The sequence below is a fragment of the Palaemon carinicauda genome, chromosome 22 (assembly GCF_036898095.1).
Source record: "Palaemon carinicauda isolate YSFRI2023 chromosome 22, ASM3689809v2, whole genome shotgun sequence".
NCBI lineage: Eukaryota > Metazoa > Arthropoda > Malacostraca > Decapoda > Palaemonidae > Palaemon > Palaemon carinicauda.
Window position 1 is genome coordinate 68,381,499 of NC_090746.1, and position 25,168 is coordinate 68,406,666.

A 25,168-nucleotide genomic window follows, 5' to 3' on the forward strand; every position below is an offset into this window, starting at 1 on the left:
GATCGCTCGCGAGTTTTTTGAGTGTGTTTAATGTCGAGCCGCAGAGTTGCAGCTATTATATATTCACCGGCTAAGTTAAATATTTAAAAAAAGATTTTGGGATTCCAAATATTTTGAATATCTCAAATAACAAAGAACTGAATAAGAATATTTTGTTTCTTAACGAAGTGACCATTAACAACTATTACATAAAGATATTTCTACTGTTCTTTTCACTCAGTCTTCATTAGTTTTTCTTTGAAAAATCTGTAAAAGTTCTGTAATTAATTTTCTATTGGAATTTCAATTTGATATCAAAGAAGATATTGTGGAAAATAAGAATAAAATACAAATGAGAAACCTACCTGAGGTAGTGTTTTTATGTTTTTCATTTTAGATGGCACGCTTGCATGTGTTACAGATGGCACAGCGGGCACAATGGCTTTGGAAGAAGGACTAACAACAGCACTTGGTACCCGCGTTCCTGATTGGTCAATCTGTCTTGAGGTACCAGTAACCATGACTGCCCTAGGAATAGGTGGACTTGGTGACGTTGCCAAGGTCATGGCTGGTGAAAGCACTTGAACGATTGGTGAGAGCCTTGAAGGTGTTGCTGGTCCTGGCGAAACTCTCATACCCGGGGATATCCTGGCAGCTGGAGACACTAGGGGATTAGCAACCACAACAGAACTACTTAATGCAGGTGACGGAGAACTTACCACCACTACTGTCGGAGCAGCTGCTTTGCCAGATGTAAATTTTGCAGGCTGTGAGATTACCACTGGATTGAGCACCTTTAAATTATTATTTGAAACAGTCCTGGCAACAGACACTGCTGGGTTAGCCATCAAAGCTGTTGTCACTGTTGTTACCACTGTTGGTACCTTTGATCGGGGTACATCACTTGGAACAACATCATTACTACCAATTTGTCTCTGGCAAGAAACTGGAGTAGGTACAGGTTTTGCAACAATGCATTTCTGTCCATCTATACCTATCTTTTTAACAGTTACTGAACTAGGAACTGGGAAAGGATCTTTTCTCTTCAGCCCATCTTTCGAATTGAAACTAGAGTCTATGGTAATCATCTGAGTAGGAGGTGAAGAAGACAACTTTTCCTCTATTGGTAATGTTGACTGACACCCACTCATCACTGTTACTAAGTTATTTCGGTTACTGGGAATTAATGAATACGCGGAGCTTGTCAACCCACAGGGACTACTACTGCTACTTGGAATAACACCACAAGGAGAAATAACATAATTTCCAGGAGATGGAGAACTTGAAGTACTGGCCACCGATGGAGTCGAAGGGAAAGAAGGGGTAGAATCTTCGACAACGCTACTGGCACAGGTGTCTTCGGCCAGCTTCTTCTCCCTGGCAGCCCGCCTAGCAGCGAGTCTCTCGGCTCTTCGCTGATTACGGTTTGCTATGTGTTCCACCACCTTCTTGAGCTGAATTAAGTGTTCTTCCGTAAAATTTGAGGTGAAGGGTGGTGCCGCAAGAGAGAGATCTGGTGGTGATACAGGAAGGGTACCAGCTGTAGGTGACGAAGGGTTACTAATGATCCCTTCCCCTTCTAAGCTACTTCCCCAGCCTTGCTTAACACCCCAGAGAGGTTCAAAGTGGGCAACCTAGAAAAAAGAACAAATAAAAAAGTTACCAAACCTTAGAACATTAATCAACAGTTACATACTATTTTTTGTATATACAAATCTACATGAAGTGGAAGGAAAAAAATAAGACAAGTAATAATATTACAAGTAGTGAATGAGAGTTTTCAGAAAAAATAAAATGCTTTGGTATAAATTTATATCAAGTGGAAGAAAAAAAAAGACAAGTAATAAAATTTCAGGAGACAAAAGTGAATGACAATTTTAAGGAAAATTAAATGCTTTAGTATATGGAAGCAAATTATCAAAACCAAAGATGCAAATGGAGAGATGCTGTGTGAAATAAATACAGTAAAGGGCTAGGTACATGGAGTGGATATTTAGAATATTTGTTGAATGTAGAGGATACAAAAGAGCTGGATGTTTAGTGTGACTGCTGAGGATAAGGTAGAATTACTGTACATGATTGAAGAATGAAATCACAAGTAAATGGGATTACAAGGCATGCTGTTGCAGGATGGTGGTGTGATAAGTATGACCGATTGGCTAACCAGGGTTGATACAATATTTGCTTACTTTAAGGACTATTTAGACATACTGTTACTTAGTATCACAACTAAAGTATATGGTAGAATCTCTATTGAGAAAGCAAAACAAATAGCCAGAATGATAAGGAAAAACCACTGAGGCTTTGGATAGGACAAAGGTTGTTTGGATCACGAGTTTGTTATTGATAATTTATGTGATATGAAAATGTTATTTTAAATGGAAAAGTCTAACTGGCATACACAAAATTCATTAAAGCTTAAAAAAGAACTGAAAGCGAAGCACAAGGAGGGTGCTGAAAATATCTATTACTATATACAAGTCAGGACATTGAGACTGATTATAAGTTTCTATGATGGAAGGAAGTGTTTGTCATTTAAAAAAAAAAAAAAGAGGAAGGCAAAAGTTAAGCAAATAAACTTCATTCTCAAAAATTTTCAAGATATTTGGAAACTTTTCTCCCAATCTGATAACAAAATGTTATCTGCATCCTATAAATCATTGAAGACCCTATATTAATCCTTGATAGATATCAGTACTACTACCAAATAATTTTTACATACCTACCACAGCCTTTAATCTTGGATCTTGTACAATGATTTAAGAACAATAATAGCTTGATAAGTCTTTTCCACAAGTTACCTAATATTCATAATGCCCATCTGTTTACTTATCTATATAATGTCAAATGGACAGTCTAGATCCACAAATTTATGGTATATCATCTACCCTTTCTTCATGTATTTCAACTATATAATATACATCTCTCCATAAAGTGTGTCTATGAAGTAGGTAGTTCATTTGGCAGCCTTCCTTCACTCACTTTCTAAAACAATAGTACAGGAAGTTCCTTTATACTTTTCACCTTCCAATCGGATTCTAAACTACATTCTCTGTTGGTCACTCAGTTGCATCCTTATCTTTCCACCTACATCAATTTTCCTGAGGTAAATTTTCATAATATTGTCTATGTTACTGAGCTACGCTTTCATTTACAGCTTTACTCCATTTTTAATCTCTTATATAATTTACTCCTATTCTACCTTAGTACAAATTAGAGCACTAACTGTTCATGAATCACACAAGAGTAAAAAACAATCTGTAGTGACATGAAAAATACACTCACCTTCCATGGATCTAACTTTGTGCGTTCTTTTTCTGCCTCCACCTTAAGCTTGACTTGGTTGTCGTGAGTGAATTCCCCCTCACCTAGACGACATCTCCAAGACTCGCAAGCGCGCCCAAAGAATTCATTATTGAGGCCAGTTGCAGACACTCTAAAATTAAAACGACCACGTAAAAAATCCAATCATAAATTTATTAGAACGCGGTAAATTTTTTTTTTAATTTGTCATTTATTTGGGGGGGAGATTATTTCACTATAAAGTCCTTTGTCAACTTTCCTGATATTATTTCACTATCACATTTAATATTTCACAATGCAGTCAGTACACAATGACAGGCATTACTTACACTAACTCCGTTTATTGAAATTTTAAGAATAAATTTGGGAAAACACACTTTGAAATTAAAACTGAGAAAAGTTTAGATGAAGCCAAAGCACACACTTTCAAGTGCTGTTACACCTTCAGGGCTATCAATTAGATGTGAACAGAATAAAGGAAACTAAACCTATATATAAGCAAGACACAAACTATATACTATAGTCTTTCATTCCTTTTTACGCCTATGTTAAATTTACACAAGGTTTATAACTTTTTAAGGTACTATATTTACCTGTTCTACTTATTTAACTTTTTCCCGTAAGTGTAAATTTCTTTGTGTAAAACGTAAAATTTTAAAACATGAACCTCAATACTTATACAAACATCAATAATATATAGAACCCTCATTCGATGTCAAATATTCCTGTATTCAGATATTTGTAAACAAATTAAAAAGTAAATATCAGAGCAAGAGAAAAAGCTTATAGGCCTTTGACTCGCCTACAGGTAGCAATTACAGTATCTAATTTTTTTATGAAAAGTATATGAATCCGTGAGAAGGAATGCATGGAAGGTGGAAGCTAAGAAAATGAAGGGTTGGGTTGTTAGATTATATTTTCAGCTATAAAAATTACATTCATCTTTATCAATTATGTTACCTGGAAGGCCTAAAGGTAGCTATTAACTGGCACAAGCAAGGAACAGATCAAGCTCCCTTTCATTCCTAAGACCACAGGTGGCCATCAATCTGTGACTGCTGATGACTCTGCATGTGGTGGACATATGGGTCACCTCAAATTCCCTAACTTTAGCCAAGCTAAAACCCTGGTTGAAAATGCAGAATGCTACAAGCCCTAGGGCTCTAACAGGGAAAGCAGCTCAGTCTGGAAATGATATACCTGAAGGAACTAGCTAATAAACTATATAAATAATGAATGAAACTACATAAAATATTCTAAGATCAGTAACAGCGTTAAAATAGGTACGACGTATATACACTACTGTAAGAAATACCTGACGGAATTAGTTAATAAACTATGTAAATAATGAATGAAACAATATAAAATATTTTAAGATCATTAACAGCATCAAAATATATATATATACACTACTGTATTGAACATGACTTATGTTAACCTGTTCAACGAAACAGAATTTATAAAACGTTTGAACTTCCACCGCCAGATTTGGAAGATGTTTTTACCTGCCATAAACCGTAAATCACCAACAACTACACTAATCCATCAATCACAAAACATTCATCATACGCAGAGTAAAACCGCAGAATATAACATTGTCAAATAGGATACAGCAGTACCTCATGGTATGAGCGACTTTTAATACGTGTAAATCTGGATATGAGCATATAAATTTGGAGAGCGCTTCGAGAATTGCATCGGTCTACGAGAAAAACTTTCAATTAATTAACCTCTCTAGACACTTGGTCATCTCTCTTTTTTTCTTTTTTTTACACTTACTAACAAGGACCCTATCTAGAGAAGACTGTTTTTGCCTATTCTTTTCTTCTGAATGGTATGGAAATGAGACACTGCATGAGTGACCTGTCTCCTTTCCATACCATTCAGAATAAAAGAATAGGCAAAATCAGTCTTTTCTAGATAGGTTCCTTGTTAGAAAACTTCAGATACTTAACCAATAGTTCTCTTGGAGAGAGATTGTCCCTCCAAACAATAACCCCATCCATTCCTTAAAGATAAAAGTTAGTTGATTTGTCACAATATGACAAATCTGAGAGTAGTTTTTATTTTTCCAAACAATACAAACCTTCAGCTCTTTCTTTAGGGTATACTTTCGGCAAAACTGGAAGACTAGCCATATGACTTTTAGCGAGATGTAACTACCCAACCGCTAGTTAGCGGGGTGTTGGGAGCGTAGTCGGCTAGTCTTGTCCTTTTGATTGCAAGTAGGACTTATAGGGGGATAGGTGATGGAAGGCCAAATTTGTAAAAAAAAGCTCAAGGCTTGTATTGTTAGGAAAAATACAAATTACTTTCAAATTTGTCATTTGTTCCGACAATAAAAACAAATCCTTTCACTCTTTATTAGGGATGGCTCACCCTTTAGGAGGATGCAAGTCCAAACCAACTGGAGGGATTTTGACCTTCCACCTGGCTAAACTACGAGCAATGCACGGTTAGAGCCCTGAGCAATGTGTGTGTTGTGTGATACTAGTAGTGTGACTAGTCTAGGTAAGAATTCTCATAAACGTCGGAACCTTTGAATCAACCATAGACGTTATCCAATCCCACCTTGCCAGGGGATATGGGGACGCAACAAGTATTATTACTATACGAGGTTAGACAAAGGAGTGGTTTTACCAGCAGAGGATGCCAGCATGCAGGGGACAAATAAGGGGAAGATGAAAGAAAGAAGGAGCCAGTCATTCTTAACATTCATCCCAGACTAATCAAGGGTAACCCCTGCCCTCAACCATCTGCTACTTGTCCATCAAGGAGTCTGAGGTATTTAAACCCCTAGTTCTGCAGACACCACAGGGCGAATGGAGAAAGTCTTCACGTTCCTGTGGGTCACATCTTGCAGGTAGTGAGCGGTGAAGGTCATCTAAAGCTTCCACACACCCGCTTGTATGTAAGAACTGTGTCACAGTCATTTTTCTTGAACGCTAGGGACGTGCTGATGTCCTAACGTTATAAGCTCTGGGTCATCTTGCTTGTGTAGGATCAGGATTCATTGCTGGGTCTATGACCTTGCGAATCCAAGCAAAGATGGTGTTCTTGGGGTGATCCTCCTCTTAACATTCCCCGTGCTGACAAGAGTACTGACACTTGGGGCGAGTTGCTGCTTTTCTCTTGAGATAGTACCTCAAATTCATCACTGGTCAAAGTAACAGTTGATCTGGATCATCGGTTACGTTAAGAAGACTCCCAATCCAGGAGGGCCCAAATGTAGGATACGCTACTCTCAGATTTTGAGTCTTGGCTACAAAATCAAGGACAAAGCCGAGCATTACCTACCGCCATCTCCTTTAATGGGAAACGTCATAGGAAAGACAGTGAAGTTCGCTAACTCTCTTGGCCGAAGCCAATGAGAGTAAGAAAACCATCTTCAGTCAAGTGGTGATCTGATGCCTGGCGTAAGGGTTCATATGAAGGAAGCACTCTTCAGAGAGCGAAGGACACGAACCACATTCCATGGAGGGCAGTTAAGCTCAAAACTCCATATGAGGAGAGACAACTCCAACGAAGAGGAAATATTAACTCCTTTCAGCTTAAAGCAAAGGCTTAAGGTTGAGTGGTAGCCTTTCACCGCCGAGACCATGAGGAATTTTTCCTCCCGAAGGTATACTAGGAACTCCCACTATTGTTGGAATAATGGCATCATAGTGAGAGATACCCCTTCCATGACACCAACCACAGAAGACAGTCCACTTGGCCAGGTGGACTGAAGCTTAAGATCTCAGCAGATATCCAGACATCCTTCTCGCAACTTGTGAAAAAATCCCTCTCTGAGAGAGGAGAAGCTAGATAGTATTCAGGCATGAAGTCGAAAGGATACTAAGGCTTTGTGAAAGATGTAAATTGAGTCATGGAGGGAATTCTCTCGGGACCTCCGTCAAGAGCTGAAGAAGGTCTAGGAACCATTCAGCATGATCCCATAGCGGAGCTATAAGGGTCATTGACAAAGTTCTTGGATGATCTAGTCTTATTGAGTACTCTTCTCATCAGGCAGAAAGGTGTAGAAGTCGATGTTGTCCCACCGTTGTTGGAATGCATCTTGCCAGAGAGCCTCAGGATCCGGGACTTGGGAGCAGTAGAGTGGGAGCCTGTTGTTCTGGGACATCACGAACATATCCGCAGTATGTGAACCCCACAAAGTCAGGACTTCGTTGGCTACTAAATGATTCAAAAATGTAATTTTTATTATAAAATTAATTTTTGAACATACTTACCTGGTAGTTATATATATAGCTTAGTCTCTGATGTCATGGTAGAGAATTCAAAACTCGCGCCAATCGCCGATTGGATAGCCAGGTGTACTACCTGCGCACCCTAGCAAGGTACCTCGGAACCATCCCCTGTTCCCTCATATTTTCCATGTCTCTAGTCTCTAGAGGGGAAGAGGGTGGGATTTTAATTATATATAACTACCACGTAAGTATGTTCAAAAATTTATTTTATAATAAAAATAACATTTTCAAACATAAGACTTACCTGGTAGTTATATATATATAGCTGATTAACACCTTTGGTGGAGGGTTAGAGACAGCCAATATAGATGGAATTTTTTACTTAGGAGTTAATAAACAAACTTAGGGGTTCGTACCTGATAAGGAAGCTGACTTCAATGAATTCTTTCCTTATGAGATCCAGCGATCCACCCAGGGGGCTGAAGACCTCTAGGCTAGGAGCTGTCAAACCGGTCTAAAAACCTCTGTGACAGGACCTCTTCCAATACCCTTGTTCCGGGCGCTCTCAAGGAACAAATTGACCACCTGACTAAAATCAATGATTGTGGGAGACTGTCGCAATCTCCACAAACACCCACACAAATATAAAAGTTCCAAGAGAAGAAAAAGGTATTAGGATTATGGGAACGTAGTGGTGGATCCTTCCCCCACTACTGCACTCGCTGTTATGAACGGTCCCAGAGTATAGCAGTCCTCATAAAGAGTCTGGACACATTTCAAATAGTGTGGAGTGAACACAGATTTACTCCTCCAAAAGGTTGTGTCCATAATGCTCTGCCACAATCTATTCTGCTTGAAGGCAACTGAAGTTGTTACAGCACTTGAGGTCAGTCTCACTGTAATGTGTATGAGCCTCTCTTATAAGAGTCTGCTGAAGAATTAAAGGATATTCTTGATATCTGTAACGAGGGCTTCTTGCTCGAGCACCAAAGAGCTTTCGACTTGCCTCGCAACTCTTACATTCTGCCCAGATAGAACTTCAGGGCTCTTACTGGACACAGGACTCTCTCCAACTCCTCGCCAACCACCTCCGAAAGATTCGGAAACTCAAAAGCCTTGGGTCAAGGTTGAGAAGAGCGGTCATTCTTGGCGAGAAAGTCTGACTGCAATGAGCAGATAGTTTCGATGTTTCAAACGATTTGAAAAGTACCTGTAGGACTTTATCATTTGAAAAGTCCAAGATACTGTGTCTGACTACAGTCGTTAAAAGACTCCTGTATCCCTTGATGGAAGAGGATGAACAAATGAGCTTCTTTCGAAGATACAACAGGGAGTCATCAATCTGAGCTGTAAAGATACTGGGAGAAAACAGAGTTGACTCTGCACCATTCTCTAAAACCTCCCACTTGGATTGATAAATCCTGATGGTAGAAGTCCTTATTGCCTTGTAAAAGCCCTAGCTGCCTCCTTCGAAAAATCTCTAGCTCCTGTGAGTTTTCGATAGACTGAATGTAGTTAGATGAAGAGCTAGGAGACTTGAAAGGTACCTTTCCAAGAGAGGTTGTCTGAGTAATCTACTCTAAAGGAAAGGCTTCTAGGAGAGTCCATCATCCATTCTAGTATCTCTGTGAACCATCCTCTTGGGTTGAGGTTGAATTGGAGAGGACGAAGAAAAATCGTACAAGGAGAGTAGCCTCTAGCTTCTGACTGGCCGGGAAACAAACCCTGGTCCAGGAAAACTAGGATGGACAGTGACATATTAATGGTCACAAAGAAAGATTCAGCCTTCCCAGGGAAAAAACACCCTCCCAAAGAGGACAAGTTTCCCAACAAACTCATCCACTTCCTCGCAGAACACTTGTGTATCTTTAAAAAAGATTGCAGTTCAAGACGGCTTGCTCCGTTCTAAGAGTAGAAGTAAAAGCCCGAAAAAACTTGACTCTGAATCACCATCCTTAAATAAAGTATCTTTTACGATGGTGTCAGAAGATCTAACGAAAGTAGTGACGTTGCGTTTATCAGGATACAGCTCTTTAAGGACCTGACTTCTGGCGTCAAGGAAACCCAGATCACCGCCCATGTCGCCGCGTTGTTCTAAGGCTAGGCGCTCGATAAAAACTTACGTGATCAAAGAGATCGGAACTAAGGCGTCCTTGATCTCGACATTCGATTCGACTAGTGTCATCACGAAGTCCGAGGTTCTCATGTTCAATGTTATGCCTCATGCTAGATCTTCGACGTCGAGCATCCTGAAAGACGTGGCGCCGAGCGTCCTGAAAGACGGGGTGCCGATCGTCCTGTAAGACGTAGTGCCGATCGTCCTGTAAGACGTGGCGCCAAGCATCCTAGAAGGAGTGGCGCTGATCGTCCTGTAAGACGATCGGCCAAGAGGTTAACATAGCAAGATGCCGAACGTCCTGTAAGATGTGGCGCCGAGCGTCCTGGTGTCAGAAGAGTCGTCTTGTTGATAGGATGACCCAATTGTTCTGATAGGCTCAATGTTATCTGAAAATCCTTCATGAAGATCGTAAGAATGAGCTCTGAGATGCCAAACGTCCAGATACAGGGAGGCTCTGATGTCTCTAGAGTGCAGTATTCTGCTACATTAAGCAAAGGTTTCGTGAACATTAGAGGGGCGGAGCTGAGACCAAAACACACGGCCCGAAACTGACACATTCTTCCCCCTTTCCTCCTTGTAAACAAACCTAAGATAAAGTTTGATTGCATAGCCTGCCTCTAGACTCCTCTCTAGATCTGGGAGAGAGATCTATTGGAGCTAAAACTAAAGGAGGTTTCCCTATAAAAGGAAAATGTAATCCTCCTTCAGAAGATGTACTGACCAAAGGTCTGCTCCTCTCTTCTCCCAAGATTGTCTGGCTCTACTGCCTGAAGACGAAAGCAGTCAGACTCTGCTTCGCCCTGTGACCAGGCTGACATGAGTCTTATCATAGTTCATGATTTCGATGTCTCCATGGAGAACTTTGACTTCTGAATAAAGGCATTGAGAGCAGTTACATCCAGGACTGGACAAAAGCCTCCCTCACTCAAAAGAGACATATTTGATGTTGCAAAGTCTGTTTGGCAGAAAGGTCTTATCGGAGTAACTAACAAAGGAGGTTTCACTAGGAAAAAGATTTCGTATCCATCCTTTAGTAATGGCACGGACCAAAGGTCTGCTCCTCTCCTCTCCCAGTCTCGCCAGAAGTAGTTAAGTCTGGCTCCTACTGTGGTCTATGCAGTTTAGAGAAAAGTATGCAGAAACTTTCTTGCTGATTAAGACACCAAAACCTGTGTCTTTGACCAACTCTTGAGGGAGAAGAGAGAAAGATAAAAGGGGTGGCCTCAATTCTGACTTCTGATTCAAAGTTATCCTGCCACATTGCCTGTATTCCTTAAGAGACTCACCGATCCACCCAGGGGGCTATAAAAATCTCTGTGGGGCTGCCACAAGGTCCTCGACCTTAACGTGGCTAGACCTCCACCCTTGATATCCTGGCCTACCTGATAAGGAAGCTGGCTTCATAGGTTTATATGCCTCATTTACCTGCATTCCTTGAGAGACTCAGCACACCACCCAGAGGGCTGTAAAAGTCTCTGTGGGGCTGCCACAAGCTCCTCGACCTTAACGTGGCTAGACCTCCACCCTTACTATCCTGGCCTAACTGATAAGGAAGCTGGCTACATAGGTTTATATGCCTCATTTACCTGCATTCCTTGAGAGACTCAGCAATCCACCTAGAGGGCTGTAAAAGTCTCTGTGGGGCTGCCACAAGGTTCTCGACCTCCACCCTATATGACATATCTATTTTGACGTTGTCACTGTTTTAAGAATGATTTATTGTTAATTATTCTCATCATTTATATATCTCCTCATTTCCTTTCCTCACTGTGCTATTTTTTCCCTATTGGAGCCCTTGGGCTTAAAGCATCTTACTTTTCCAACTAGGGTTGTAGCTTGGCTAGAAAAAATAATAATGATAATAATCTCGTACCAGATACAAGATCTAGAGGGCAGTTTATTCAGAAGAAAAAAGAAAACTGTCTTTCCTTTGTCCTTCTGAGACTCCAACCAGTCTCCCATCATTCTTAAAGCTCCATTGATGACCACGTGTAAATTTAGAGGGTGGCGAACGTGGAGCAACAAGCACAATATAATTTGGAAACTAATCATTAAAAACTTTCATGAGTTTCTAAATCAACTAAAGGATGAAAGGACTTAGGATCATCTCCTTCTGATAATCTCAAATAATTCAACAGGAGAAAAGTGGTCACCAATGTCTTCCTTTGACAAAGATCTTGTAAGACGCGGCGCCGATCGTCCTGAAAGTCGAGGCGCCGATCGTTGCAAAAGACGAGGCGCCGATCGTCCCGATAGACGAGGCGCCGATCGTCCCGAAAGACGAGGCGCCGAGCGTCCCGAAAGACGAGGCGCCGAGCGTTAAAGCAGAATGATCTTAGTTACGCTGCTCGGCGCGTTCGGTTCAATGACTTCCGATCAGAGGGTTCTCATGACCGACTGGCGCTCTGGGACAAAAATCGTGTCTATGTTGGATCGTAAGCATTGTTATTATCAGCAAATGTGATGCAATGCAAGACTAACAGCAGTGTTAGTAGCTTAACGTCCAACGCTCTTTGCTTTCCCATGGCAAGGGAGAGCGTTCTTGGGAACGTCAATAGGAACGCTCGAGAGGACTTCTGCTCGTGAGCTAACGCCTCTCGTTTCCTTTCGCCAATCGACGTTCCTTCTCCCATGGGCCGGGGAGCTTGGAAGAGGTCTAAGACTAGGAAAACAACGTCCACTGTGCTGAATAAATTCACTGCCCTAGTTTAGCATGGAAACTTGCACTTTTAAATTCTTACATAAAAGACCATAATTAGTCCTGCCCGAGAGAACTTACTCTTCTGCCACGGGCTTGAATGAGAATGCAATATCGTCTCTAGTACTTGATATATAAATTGAAACAAAATATATTTTATAAAATATTAAACTGGTATTTTCATGAAAAATTATATTTCATAATAAAATAAACTTTCAAACATACTTACCCGGTGGTCACATAAAAATAACCACCGGGCAAGTCGTGTTTAAAAATAAATGTTGAACACACTCACCCGGTAGTTATATATAACCACCGGTAAAATTAAATGTTATAAATACCTACCCGGTAGTTACATACAACCACCGGGAAAGTTAAATGTTATTTAATTAAAATGAACAGATATAGGAATAACATATAAATATATGTAATCAACCCTTAATTCCTAAGGGTTCCCAAAAATAGTGATTTGTTATGATTAAAAAGATAAAGCAATAACGTATATAAATATACTGTGTATATATATATATATATATATATATATATATATATATATATATATATATATATATATATATATATATAAATGTAAACAACCCTTAAATCTTAAGGGTTCCCAAAAATAATGATTTTCTACACTTCACAATTGGAAAATATACTGTATATGAATATATGACTAATACTAGAATTCCCAATATCGAAAAGAACGCTACCAAGACATGTTGGGACTGCACCGATAGTCATGAGAACTACACAGCGCAAAATTAACAATACTCTAGTTCTATTTAATCTTTGAAAATAGATCGATGATTTAAAGAACGAATACTAAATAGACAAATATTTTTGTAAAAATTTTTTACATTAAAAGTTAAAAACTTATAGTAAGATAGAATTCCTTTTCATTCTTTACAAGAAAAAGCAACTAAAAGAATTTTGCAAGTCATACAATGTATGTAAATTGTAAATTACGACTGCGACGTCATAGAGTTGGCGGAACGGATCTCCGCCATCATGTTTTAAAAAAAGTAGGTTCGTTTTTACAGTAGGGGAAAAAAAAAAACCTCCCAATTCTACCTCTTTAAAGATACAAACAAAATTAAAACACTAACACTCAGTAAAAATAAAACCCAACCAGTGAAGGCTAAAAGTAAATTGAACATCACCAAGATAACTGTAATATACAGGTTACAGCGAGAGAAAAATTCAACGATATTAACGCTATGACGGCAGAGAAAAATATGAGGAAACGGGATGGTTCCAAGGTACCTTGCTAGGGTGCGCAGGTAGTACACCTGGCTATCTTATCGGCGATTGGCGCGAGTTTTGAATTCTCTGCCATGACATCAGAGACTAAGCTATATATATAACTACCAGGTAAGTCTTGTGTTTGAAAACCACTTGGAGCCCACTATCCAAACCGCTCTGCTCAGATTTTTGGCAAGCACATTCCGCTTTCCCGGAATGAAGTGCCCTGTTAAGACACATCGAGTTGTCTTCTGCCCATCTCAGCATCTCCACTGCTAGATGGCAAAGGGGCTGCAAAAAGGTGCCACCTTGTTTGTTTACATAGGCCACAACCGTGGTGTTGTCGCTCAACACCACAGAGTGACCCACCAGGAACTAATGGAACTGCTGTGGGGCTAGGAAAGCTGCCCTCATCTCTAGGAGATTTATATTCTGGTAACTTTCAGACTCTGACCAGAGCCCGGAGGCCGTGTAGTGCAGCATGTGACACCCCCCCCCCCTTGATGCATCTGAAAAGAGCATCAATTCTGGGGGAAGAACAAAAAGGTCAACCCTTCAGCGGAAATTCTCGTCTACCCACCAACTCACGTCCATCCGCTGTTCAGGTCCCATGAAGACCAGCGTATCCGGGGAGTACTCATGCTGAACCCTCCTGAATTTTTGCTGCCACTGAAAAGATCGAATTCAGAAACGGCTGCTGAGAACTAGACGGACCAGGGATGACAGGTGATCCAAGAGAAGTAACCACCGCTGAGCTGGGAGAGCATCTCGGAGGAAAGGGCTTGCCACCTTCCTCAACCTCTGGATTCTGTTGTCTGATGGGAAAACTTTCTGCAAGCTGTCGTCGATGATCATTCCCAAGTATACCAGTCTTTGAAAAGGATGCAGGGATGACTTCTGGAGATTTACCACAATACCCAGATCTTGGCAAAATGCAAAAAGTCTGTCTCAAGGTTAAAGAAGGGTTGCCACCAAGTCTGTTAGAATAAGCCAGTTGTCTAGGTATCTTCGGAAATGGACGCCGATCCTGTGGACTCACGTTGACACGAGTGAAAACCTTCGTAAAGACCTGAGATACTGTTGAAAGACCGAAGCATAGCACCTTGAACTGGTATTGCCTGTTGTCGTGTATGATCCTTAGATACTTCCTTGATGACAGAAAGACTGGGATCTGGAAGTATGCGTCCTTTAGGTCCAGTGTACACACGAAGTCCTGTGGTCTTACTGATTGTCTAACTATGTCTGCCGTCTCCATACTGAACGGAGTTTGTAGAAAAAAACATGTTCAGGCCTCAAAGATCGATGATGGATCTCCAGCGTTCAGACACCTTTTTAAAAAAAAAAAAAAGTCGACCGAAGAAGCCTGGGGACCCGTCGAGGACCTCTTGGAGAGTGCCCTTCTCCAACATGGTCTGGACTTCGGCCCGGAGGGCCAACTCCTTTATGGATCCCTTCGTATAGGAGCTTAATGAAACGGTATTTTGAGTCAATGGAGGGGGAGATTGAGTGAATGGGATCTGATACCCTGAACAAATCACAGATGGTCAAGGATTTGGCCCAGTGCTGCAGCCACCTTTTCCACCAGCATTGCACGCATCCTCCACAGGTGGCCATGTGGGAGGATCGACCATTCAAGGGAGAGCGGCCACGAAGGGAACTACCGGAGCCCACAAATTGGGGCTAACACTCTATCTCGTCACCCCCTTCAACCCCCTACACCAGGGGGGTAGCTGTGTGCCGTAGATGTGGCTGAGGACGGTGTCCTTGCCCTCTTGAGGGGTCACAGCAGGGTCATCTAGGCCATTGATGGCCTTCATGCAGGCCAGGACCTGCCAAAAGGCATATTCAGACTACTTTTGTTTCACCTCGGTATACCTAGGACTAGCCGACCTTAGAAATAGTCCATCTCCAAATCTAAGTAGTCACCCATCCACGAGCTCTCACCAGTAGAAGCCCGGGGTTGGTCTTGGTCGGCATCATAAGAAGCTGAAGTAACGTTTCCTACGGATGTTCCTGCTGCTGTCGCGGAGGTCCCGCGAGTCTTCTCCTGGATCTGCCAGGAAGAACGGGCTACGCTATTCCTGGGGACCATCTTAGAGTCCTTACTTTCCGCTCCCGGGAAGAACTCCTTGAGCAGCGAAGGTCTCCAGACATCCCTGCGCAAACATGCCATTCTCTTAGGCAAGGAACTGTCGGGGACTGGTCCAAGTTCTTGCAGGTGAAACGTTGCTCCAGCGGAAAGACTTCCATGGGAGAAGGACAGAAGTTTGAAGTTGAGGTTTCCCTAAGAGATCGTGAACCCCAGCTTGTACGAGGTTGAAGAGTGTCTCCCAGGGGAGCTGTAGGGTTCTTCTGTCTTCTTAGCAGTCAGAACCTGAGTTAGCTGACCTTCAATAAGTCCTCCTGAATTACACCAGCTGTTCCCACAGATACCCACATCTTCTAAAGCAGGGAAATGATCATTTGATGTGGTGGTTCCCTTGAACCTGGGTCTCTCTCTGGGGTCAGACAGAGGAGATGATCTGGAAGACACCAACTTCTCCAGCAGAATCTTGGGAGTGCTAGCCACTGCAGGCTGTTTAGAGACAGGGGCAGCTCCTGAAATGGCAAGATTCACCACCTTTACCAAGGTGCCGAACCATGGAACTTTCTTCTCAAAGAACGGAATCATGGTCTTCTCACTGGGGATGCTATGAGATGGAGACTGCCTCCTAAGAGTCTGCAGTTTCGGCACCTGAAAAGGAGGGGAAATGTAGCTTACCTGGTCTTATAGGAACTGGCATAGCCTCTCACTCGAAGGAGCAAGGTGGAGTGTGTTGGGCCTGTTGAAGCGTACGCCTGTTTCACTGAATCCAGAAAGGGTGGCTGAAACGAAACTGGTCAGCCGTGGTCAACTGAAGGATCTCTTGCTGGGCTGCGAATAACCTGACGCTGGCGCTCAGCTGGAAGGTGACGTGTTGACAAATTTGAAGCTACCTTATCACGAGCTGTCGGAGTGAAAAACAATATACAGTACTGCATATAGACAGGAAATATAAAAATTATTTTATTACTGTATACTGTATCTTTATATCTTTAATGTGTATGTTAAATTTCTATACATTGGTCCCTTAACATTGTCTCATTATATTCTTGTTTGTGCAGCAACCCCTACTCCCCAGGGCTCGGAGATTGAAGCGAGTCTTATGGTCACGCAGCTTAACAAAGCCTGTTTTTTTAACATACGCAACTGGTGGGGAACGTGTAACCGATGTGCAATTGTAATTTCAATATCCCCTGGTAAACAAGGTGTTTGAAACATCAATATATCTGTAGTCATATCACGGACAGTTATACAGTATTTAGTGAGCATAAATGCTGCATAAACAGTAAGTGTTTCCGACTTGGCAGTGTCCATGTATCCTGATTATGACTTTCTTGGCTTTTTGCCACCCGATTGAGACGACCGACTGTTGCCTGAAAATCTCACCTCTAGCAGATTTAGTCACCCATGGACTGGGTCAAAAGGGCCAGTTCCTGACCTACCTTGGTTCAGCCTCGAGTCATGGAGTGGAAGCCTCGTCTCACGGATACTACAGAGAGGAAACTGTCCTCCATTCCCGAGTTACCTCAGAACTCAAACCCTTTCCGACATTCTGATGGCAGATTGATACACCGGTCAGAGCTTGAGGCTGAAGTGACACAATCAGGTATATCCCATCTGAACGCGACAGTTATTTGGGTCGTCTGAAACAGAACTTTGCCCTAAGTCATCGCCTGATTTTTCGGGACTTTTATTGTTCTCTTCTGAGTCTATGGATTCTGTCTCTGGTCCACATCAGTGTGTTGATAACCCGCAGATAACAGTTATGCGAGGTTATCGATCAGTTAAAGACAACCCTTTTGTACCTTGAGAGTCGCCGGCTTAAATGTCTCCAGAGCTGCGAGAGATTAATATGGCTCGCCAACAGATTGCTTAATCCCAGCACATGTCCCAAGAGAGAATTTTGACTCAGAAAAAGAACTATAAATCTCCCACTGAATTAATTACCGAGAAGTTTTTTTATTTCAAGTTTTTGTATAGCACAGTAATTACCTTTTTATTAGCAATTTTTTATTCCCACATTGGAGTACCGGTAGTTAAAAGGCTGTGGAACGGGACACCTTATGTGGGGAAAACTGTATTGAGTCCCGGTTTGAGTAATTGTTTTAATTGTTGTAAAAATTTCCTTGACTGTGACAAAGTTATATTAAATTTGGTAATCTTTTTATTGTAATGTAATATTCCAAAATCAGTAAGTTTTGTATTCTCTAAAATTGATTTTGGACTAAAATTAATGTCATTTCTCTTTTTGCTGGCTAGTTTTATGACTGTATGCCTGTAATACTGTATATTTCCTGTAATAATAACTGTGATTTACTATATTGTATGTCACTGGAGCATTAATGGAAGGGTTGGATGATAACCTATTTTTCCGTTTTTTATTGTCTAATCCTAACATTTTTTACATCATGAAACTGTCCAATGATGTACCTAATGTAACATGTATAATTGGATAAGTGGATGAAGGGATGGATGATGAATTTAACTTCTTTAGTTGATCACCCTACCTTTCTATTGATTTATTTATTTTTTTTTTTTTTGTAATGTTACATACAGTATATTCACTTGGAATTGTATAAAGTTGGTGTAGGGCATTGTTGCTAGTCATGAGACAACGTTGAGATGGACCAAAGATCTAGTGGGGGGAGGGAGAATGTGAAAAACAAATTATATAGATAAGAAAAATACAAATTAATTCATTACTGTATACTGTATCTCCATATCTTTAATTTGTATTTGTTAAATTTTTATACTTTGGTCCCTTAACATTCTCTCATATTCTTTTTTTGCAGCATGCCCTACTACCTGTAGGGCTCGGAGATGGTAGCGAGTCTTACGGTCATGTAGCTTAACAGATCCTGTTTTATGAACATTCGGAACTGGTGGGGCATGTGTAATCTTAGATTTGCAAATGTAATTTTGACTTCCCCTAGTAAACAAAGTGTTTGAAACATTAATATATCTGTAGTCTTATCAAAGACAGTTCTGTTTAGAGAACATAAGTGCTGCACAAACAATAATTGGAGTTTTTTTTTTTCAGTGAATATAAGCTGTGCATTTAACAGGAACTATTTGGAACACATCTGCTCTTATGTGACTTCTAGTGTCAAAAGGTTTAAATTCTGTTCAGAGTTCTTTGGTCTGCAGTCTTGTTGTAGGCGGTATACAGATCCATCCACATTGTACATACATATACCAAGGCACTTCCCCCAATTTTGGGGGGTAGCCGAATATGTATAATCCATTATATGCTTTCGTATATGGAACCCATATGAGTGTTCAAAATGCGACTGGTTTATTTTATTAAAGCATTTTTTAGTCTAGTTAGTATAGGACGGAAATGAAGAGGGATACGTTTTTTCAAATAGTTATTGATGTATTTGTTAAACTTTTATTAAATTTTTGCAATAAACTTTTTAGTTGTTAATTTTCTTTTAATATATTTCCACCCACACTGTGTTCTGAGTTAATTTACATTTTTTTTTCTTTCTTCTAATGCTCTTAAGTTTATTTTAACTTGAAGAAATCTTACCTAGAAAGTATACTGTTCCTCTTATTTAGGCATCCGTGCATTGCACTGCAGAGAGAGACAGGGAGCCCAAGAAAAGATAATAGGGAAATTTGAGTTTCTAGCTGGGTCCCCCTTGACCAGTATTAAAAATCAAGGGGAGTGGTGCCCAGTTCTCTTGACTGTTTGCCTTTTACCCAGATTTCTGGGTATTCCACCATTTTATCTTTTTGTGTAGTGAATGCTGCAGTGTGGTTGTCATTCGGGCACTAGGCAGTCTGCGTGCTACATCTGGCCAATGTCCGCAAACCACTACATCGGGAGGTCGCGAGCAGAAGGAGAGACAGGCACAGGGCCTGATATAGCAAATCTAGGCGATGTAGTGTCAGAGGAACACGTTGAAGCTGGTTTGTGCGATGTTCTAGATGGTCGGGGCACACTCAGGGGGAGGGTCACTCCTCATTCCCGTAGATCTGAGAGAGAACTCATCCTGGTACTGTGGCGACTGACAATCTCGCATTGAATGGAAGTAACATACTGGTTGACAATCACACATAGATTGCAGGTGGTCACAAGTGGGAAGAAGGTCACGTACAGGAAGAGAAGGTTCCCGATAACTATTACCAGTAAGTTGTCTGGACGTGCAGCGGTGACCTGGCAATAAAGGACAAGTTGGCGAGCTCTCACGAACAGAAGGCAGATCCCAGTCTCGACGACGATGAGTTTCCTGGTAGCGTGAGGTGTAGGAGAGCACTGAACTAGGCTGGCGAGTAGGAGAGTGGTCTCCAGAAGCGTGACAGTGGACAGATGGACGATCACAGATTGGTACGTTTTTGTGACACGGGCGAGGAGAACGTCAATCCTGCAAGTCATCGTAGGTATGTTTTCTGTTGTAGGGCGAGGGTGAGAGCCGGGAAGCGCAGAGTGGACGATGGAGAAGCGCAGTCTTCGGTGGCAGAAGCTGGCAGGGGACATGGACCCAGCTCAACATTGTTAGCAGCAGTAGCAGGGAGATCCTTGGTCGTAGAACCTACGGCACACTCCTCACTGGGGGTTCCAAATCTACCTCTGTGCATTTCTTCTTAGCTCCCAGCTGCAGTAGTTTGACAAGGCGATTCTTCGAAAAGGGATCCAGCATCAACCAGTGACGGCCAAATCTACAAAATATCCTGGTGTTTAACAGTCAACACTCCTGTTTGACCGGTCCCCCAGGGAACAGAGCAAGCAGGAACTTCAAGGAGAGATCAGAGGGTTAAAAACGAAGTCCGAGGTTTCTTCGACTTCAAGGAAGCCCCAAAGAAAATGGGTCCCTCCTAAACTTCTTACACCACTGTCCAAATCTCTCCAACTGAGAGACAGACCACTCCCAAAACTCCTCAAAGGTGTTATCCTGCGTACAAGGCCGTCATTCCTTGGCAGACAGGAGACAACGAGTGAGGGTCGGTCTCAAACAAGGACATGCTGCAAGAGCTCCCCTAAGGTCCTGGACACGTACACGTGACAGCCAAAAAAAAAAAAAAGAGTCACTCCTCAAAATAGAAAGTAAAAACACTTATTAGTGGCAGTCCGAATTGGGAGGCGGAAAGACACAACGTCCACTCTCAGCCAAGCCAAAACAAAAAGTGGAGAGACAACACAGATGTGAGTGTATGAGCAGGGTAGCCCGCTAACCCCTAGCCCCAACTATTTAGCAGTGGGGTAGTTACACCTATCTAAAAGTCTTATTTCTAGTTTTCCAGCTTCTCCGAAAGTACATCCCTAATAAAGAGCGAAAGGATTTGTATTTAGTGTCGGGAAAATATTTTCCATTGCAAATTATTTATTGGTATTCATTTCGATGTTAACAATTATACTTTTTACTATAATTATCATCACAAATCCTTTAAAAATGACTGTACATGTGTATTCGCGGATGTGTGAAAACGTATTTGCGAGCGAGCTCCCAAAACAAATTCAGCTCATAATCCGGGGTAATACTATACATCCTGAACCAAACCTCCCTAACCCAACCTAGCATGACAAGTACTTTCCTGACTGAACAGTTCCTCTCATAGGTTATAGCAACTTTTTTTTACGGTTACTTAATTGATAGGACAAATAGATAGCTGAGCATCCTGAATAGCCTTGTGTAACTAGAATGAGGGTTCTACCTTATAAAATTTTTTGCTTCTGGGGACATCACAAACCACAATTCAGTGATTAATATGATAGAGGAGATTGTGATGAACAAAAACATCTATTAACAAAACATCATTATTCATAAGCTTGAAGCAGACAAACTAAAAACAAAACAAACAGAACACAAAGCTCGTGGAAAATGAGTCATCTAATCATCTTAAATTATTGTCTTTCATAATTTGGTCCATTACAGAGATATAATTCTAATCTACTGTGTTTACTTAGGATTATTATTGTATTTACTTATGAACATTATTCCAAGAATAAATACATTACTGTAAATGCATCATTATAAAACTTTATAAGTTTTGTACTTCTTTATGCAATACTGAATAATATTGAGCAAAGAACTTTCACACAAAACGTGTCACTTACTTGAAAGTGTCATCGATTCCCACACTTTGATCCACAAGAGGCAACAGCTGAGTGAGGCGATGCTGGTAAGCCGGAGGTAAACTAGAAAAGGTGTGCTTGTTCAGGATTGCTCGTAGGTTTAGCCCAGCCAAAATGGAGTCTGGAGTTTCTAAATCAACATTACCTTCCTTGGTCTGTGCAAGTTGTGCAGCGGCTGACAACTTGCGTTGAGATCTTGTGAATGAAAACAGAGTATTTTATTACACATCACTAAAATTCTCTACCAACCTGTTACCATATTTTCTATTGACAAAATCAATAGTAGTAGTAGTAGTAGTAGTAGTAGTAGTAGTAGTAGTAGTAGTAGTAGTAGTAGAGAGAGAGAGAGAGAGAGAGAGAGAGAGAGAGAGAGAGAGAGAGAGAGAGAGAGAGAGAGAGAGAGAGAGAGAGAGAGAGAGATTTACCTTTTTCTAGGCTTAAATCCTGGAATAGCCGCAAGATAAGTTTGCATGGTAGTCATTGACGGGGATGCAGCATCACGTGCCGAAGGTGAGGACTGGGATGATGGTACTCTCACAACTCTGGATGCTGTAAAGAATAAATTAACGTTTGGTTGAAGAATAATAAACAAGACATCCAATGATCTTTGGAAGTTAGGGAAGAAAAAAATTCAAAAAAATTATGATACAAAATCCACTATCTAAATAATATGAATTTTGTATAAATAAAATATGGCATCTAAACTTTTTAAAAATGGCCTACAGGATTATCAAGTTTGAAAAACTTTGAAGCTCTAGAGTTCTAGAAAATCAAGTTACTACCCAGAAAGAGTATACAAGCCCTATCTGATGAAACTACATAGGGAAATCTTCCAAAACCAACACATTTTAATTCTCTAGAATAGTAAATTAAATACAAATTTCAAGATTTTCTAAAGCATTCAAGACTATATGGTAATAGTATTTGGACTACACCGTTATTTCCAACAGTTAGGGCAAATTGTACTTTAGTGCTAACATATTGAAATAAGTTTAAAACACAAATCTTGCACGTCTTAAATTGTGGTAATGGCGGTGACTGTAAACTTTAAATAAACAGGATATCTTTCAAACTAGTAAAAGTGCCCTTCACTGTAAAAGTATTTCTTCTCAGAGGTTTAGTAGACCTGAAAGTTTCCATTATACTACATGCTAACTAAGTGTGAAATCCCTCTATATATTTTCAGGGTACTAGAAACAATGGTAAAGTTAGATGTTAAAAATTAAAATTCATACCAAATCATAATAAAATGAAGTAGAAAAAAAATAGGAACCTTGCCCCTTCAATCCTCCAGGAGTAGGTAATACTACTACTATAATCAATAATAATAATAATAATAATAATAATAATCATCTCCGACGCACATTTACAGAGCTTTGGTTAGACTTAGCCAGTCGTCTCCATTCATAAACTCCATGTTTCATAGTCCTCAGCCATGTAATCCTGGGTCTTTCACCTCTTCTAATGCCTTGTGGAGCCCAGTTAGAACTTTAGTGAGCTAATCTCTCTTGGGGAGTGCAAAGACAAGGCCAAAACATCTCCATCTATCCCTCACCATGATCTCATCCACATATAGCACTTGGGTAATCTCTCATAGTTTCATTTCTAATCCTGTCCTGCCATTCAACTCCCAATATTCTTCTGAGGGCTTTGTTCTCAAATCTTCAAAATCTGTTGGATATTGTTCATTGTCATACCAAGACTTATGTCCATACAGTAACACTGATCTCGCTAAACTGATATATAGCCTGATTTTTATATGTAATTTCAGTAGATTTTATTTTCAAATTTTACTTAACCTAGCCATTGTCGGATTTGCTTTTTTCAATCTCTCATTAAACTCCAATTATGAAGATCCTGTCTTAGAGATAATAGTTCCCAAATATTTAAATGATTACAATTCATTAATCTTTTCTCCTTTCAATGATATTTACTCTTCCATTGCATAATCCGTTATCATCTCTGTCTTCTATTTATCTTAAGCCCAACCTCATGCAATATTTCAAGCACACTAGAAAGGAGGCTTTGTAAGTCCTGAGGTGTCCTGCTAATAAGGATAGCGTCATCAGCATACTCTAGGTCAGCTAATATCCTGTTGCCAAACCAGTCCAATCATTCTCCACCATTCCCAACTGTTCTATGCATTAAAAAATCCATGAGGAGGATAGGCAACATAGGTGACATCACATAACCTTGGATTACTCTCACTGTTCACTGGAAATTCATTTGATAGGACTCCATTAACATTAACTTTGAACTTGATATGCTCATTAACAGACTTAATAAAATTTACATATTAAAGAGGAACTCGATAATAACGCAGGATTCTCCACAAAATTGGCCGGTACACACTATCAAAGACTTTTTCATAGTCCACGATACCATGTGTGTTGAGCAAGAGATGGTGGTAAGTTCTAGCTTTTTCAAAAAGATGAAACAAGTATACATGGGTAAGAGTGGCAAATGGAAAAGTGGTAGAAAGGGCATTAATGGATTATGTGTTGATAACTAAAAGAATGTTTGGTAGATTGAAAGACGAGCACGTGTTTAGGGATATGGCTAACGGTATGTCTGATCATTTTTTGGTGGAAGGAAAATTAGTTGTAGCAAAAGAGTGGGGGAATAGAGTAGGTGGATGTAAAAGGGAAGTGAGGGATGAAGAGCTAATAAAACCAGGGGGTAAACAGTAAATATCAAGAAAGGTTGAAAATGGCATATGACGAAGTGAAAGTAAGAGAAACTGGTAATTTAGAGGAGGAGTGGAAGTTAGTAAAAGAAAATTTTGTTGGGATTGCAAGTGATGTTTGTGGAAAGAAGGTTGTTGGAGGCAGCATGAGGAAGGGCAGTGAATGGTGGAATGAAGGAGTGAAGGTAAAAGTGGAAGAGAAAAAGAGGGCTTTTGAAGAATGGCTGCAGAGTAATAGTATAGAGAAGTATGAAAAATATAGAGAGAAAAAGGTGGAAGTAAAGCGCAAGGTACGCGAGGCAAAGAGGGCAGCTGACCTGAGGTGGGGTCAGGGATTAGGTCAGTCATATGAAGAGAATAAGAAGAAGTTTTGGAAAGAAGTGAAGAGAGTAAGAAAGGCTGGCTCAAGAATTGAAGAGACAGTGAAAGATGGAAATGGAAGGTTGTTAAAAGGAGAGGAGGCAAGGAAAAGGTGGGCGGAATATTTTGAAAGTTTACTGAATGTAGAGGATAATAGAGAGGCAGATATAATTGCTGTTGCATGTGTTGAGGTGCCAGTGATGGGAGATGAGAATGAGAGGGATATTACAAGAGAGGAAGTGCGGAGAGCACTAGATGAAACGAGAGTAGGAAAAGCATCTGGTATGGATGGTGTGAGAGCTGAGATGTTGAAGGAAGGGGGTGTGACTGTACATGAATGGTTGGTGAGATTGTTTAATGTGTGTTTTGTGTTGTCAATGGTACCAGTAGATTGGGTTTGTGCATGTATTGTACCACTATATAAGG

General features: G+C 40.7%; 1 protein-coding gene across 6 annotated transcripts in view; it reads right to left on the reverse strand.

Moving 5' to 3' along the window:
* Positions 1-25,168, reverse strand: part of Asx (Additional sex combs) — a 163,416-nt gene that overhangs the window by 60,822 nt on the left and 77,426 nt on the right. For all 6 annotated transcript variants that reach the window (XM_068346360.1, XM_068346357.1, XM_068346355.1 and 3 more), the window contains 4 exons: positions 22,122-22,245; positions 21,679-21,891; positions 3,265-3,415; positions 345-1,613 (listed from right to left, as the gene is read on the reverse strand). In XM_068346360.1, coding sequence (XP_068202461.1) covers positions 345-1,613; positions 3,265-3,415; positions 21,679-21,891; positions 22,122-22,245 — 1,757 coding nt within the window. The remainder of the gene's footprint in view (positions 1-344; positions 1,614-3,264; positions 3,416-21,678; positions 21,892-22,121; positions 22,246-25,168) is intronic.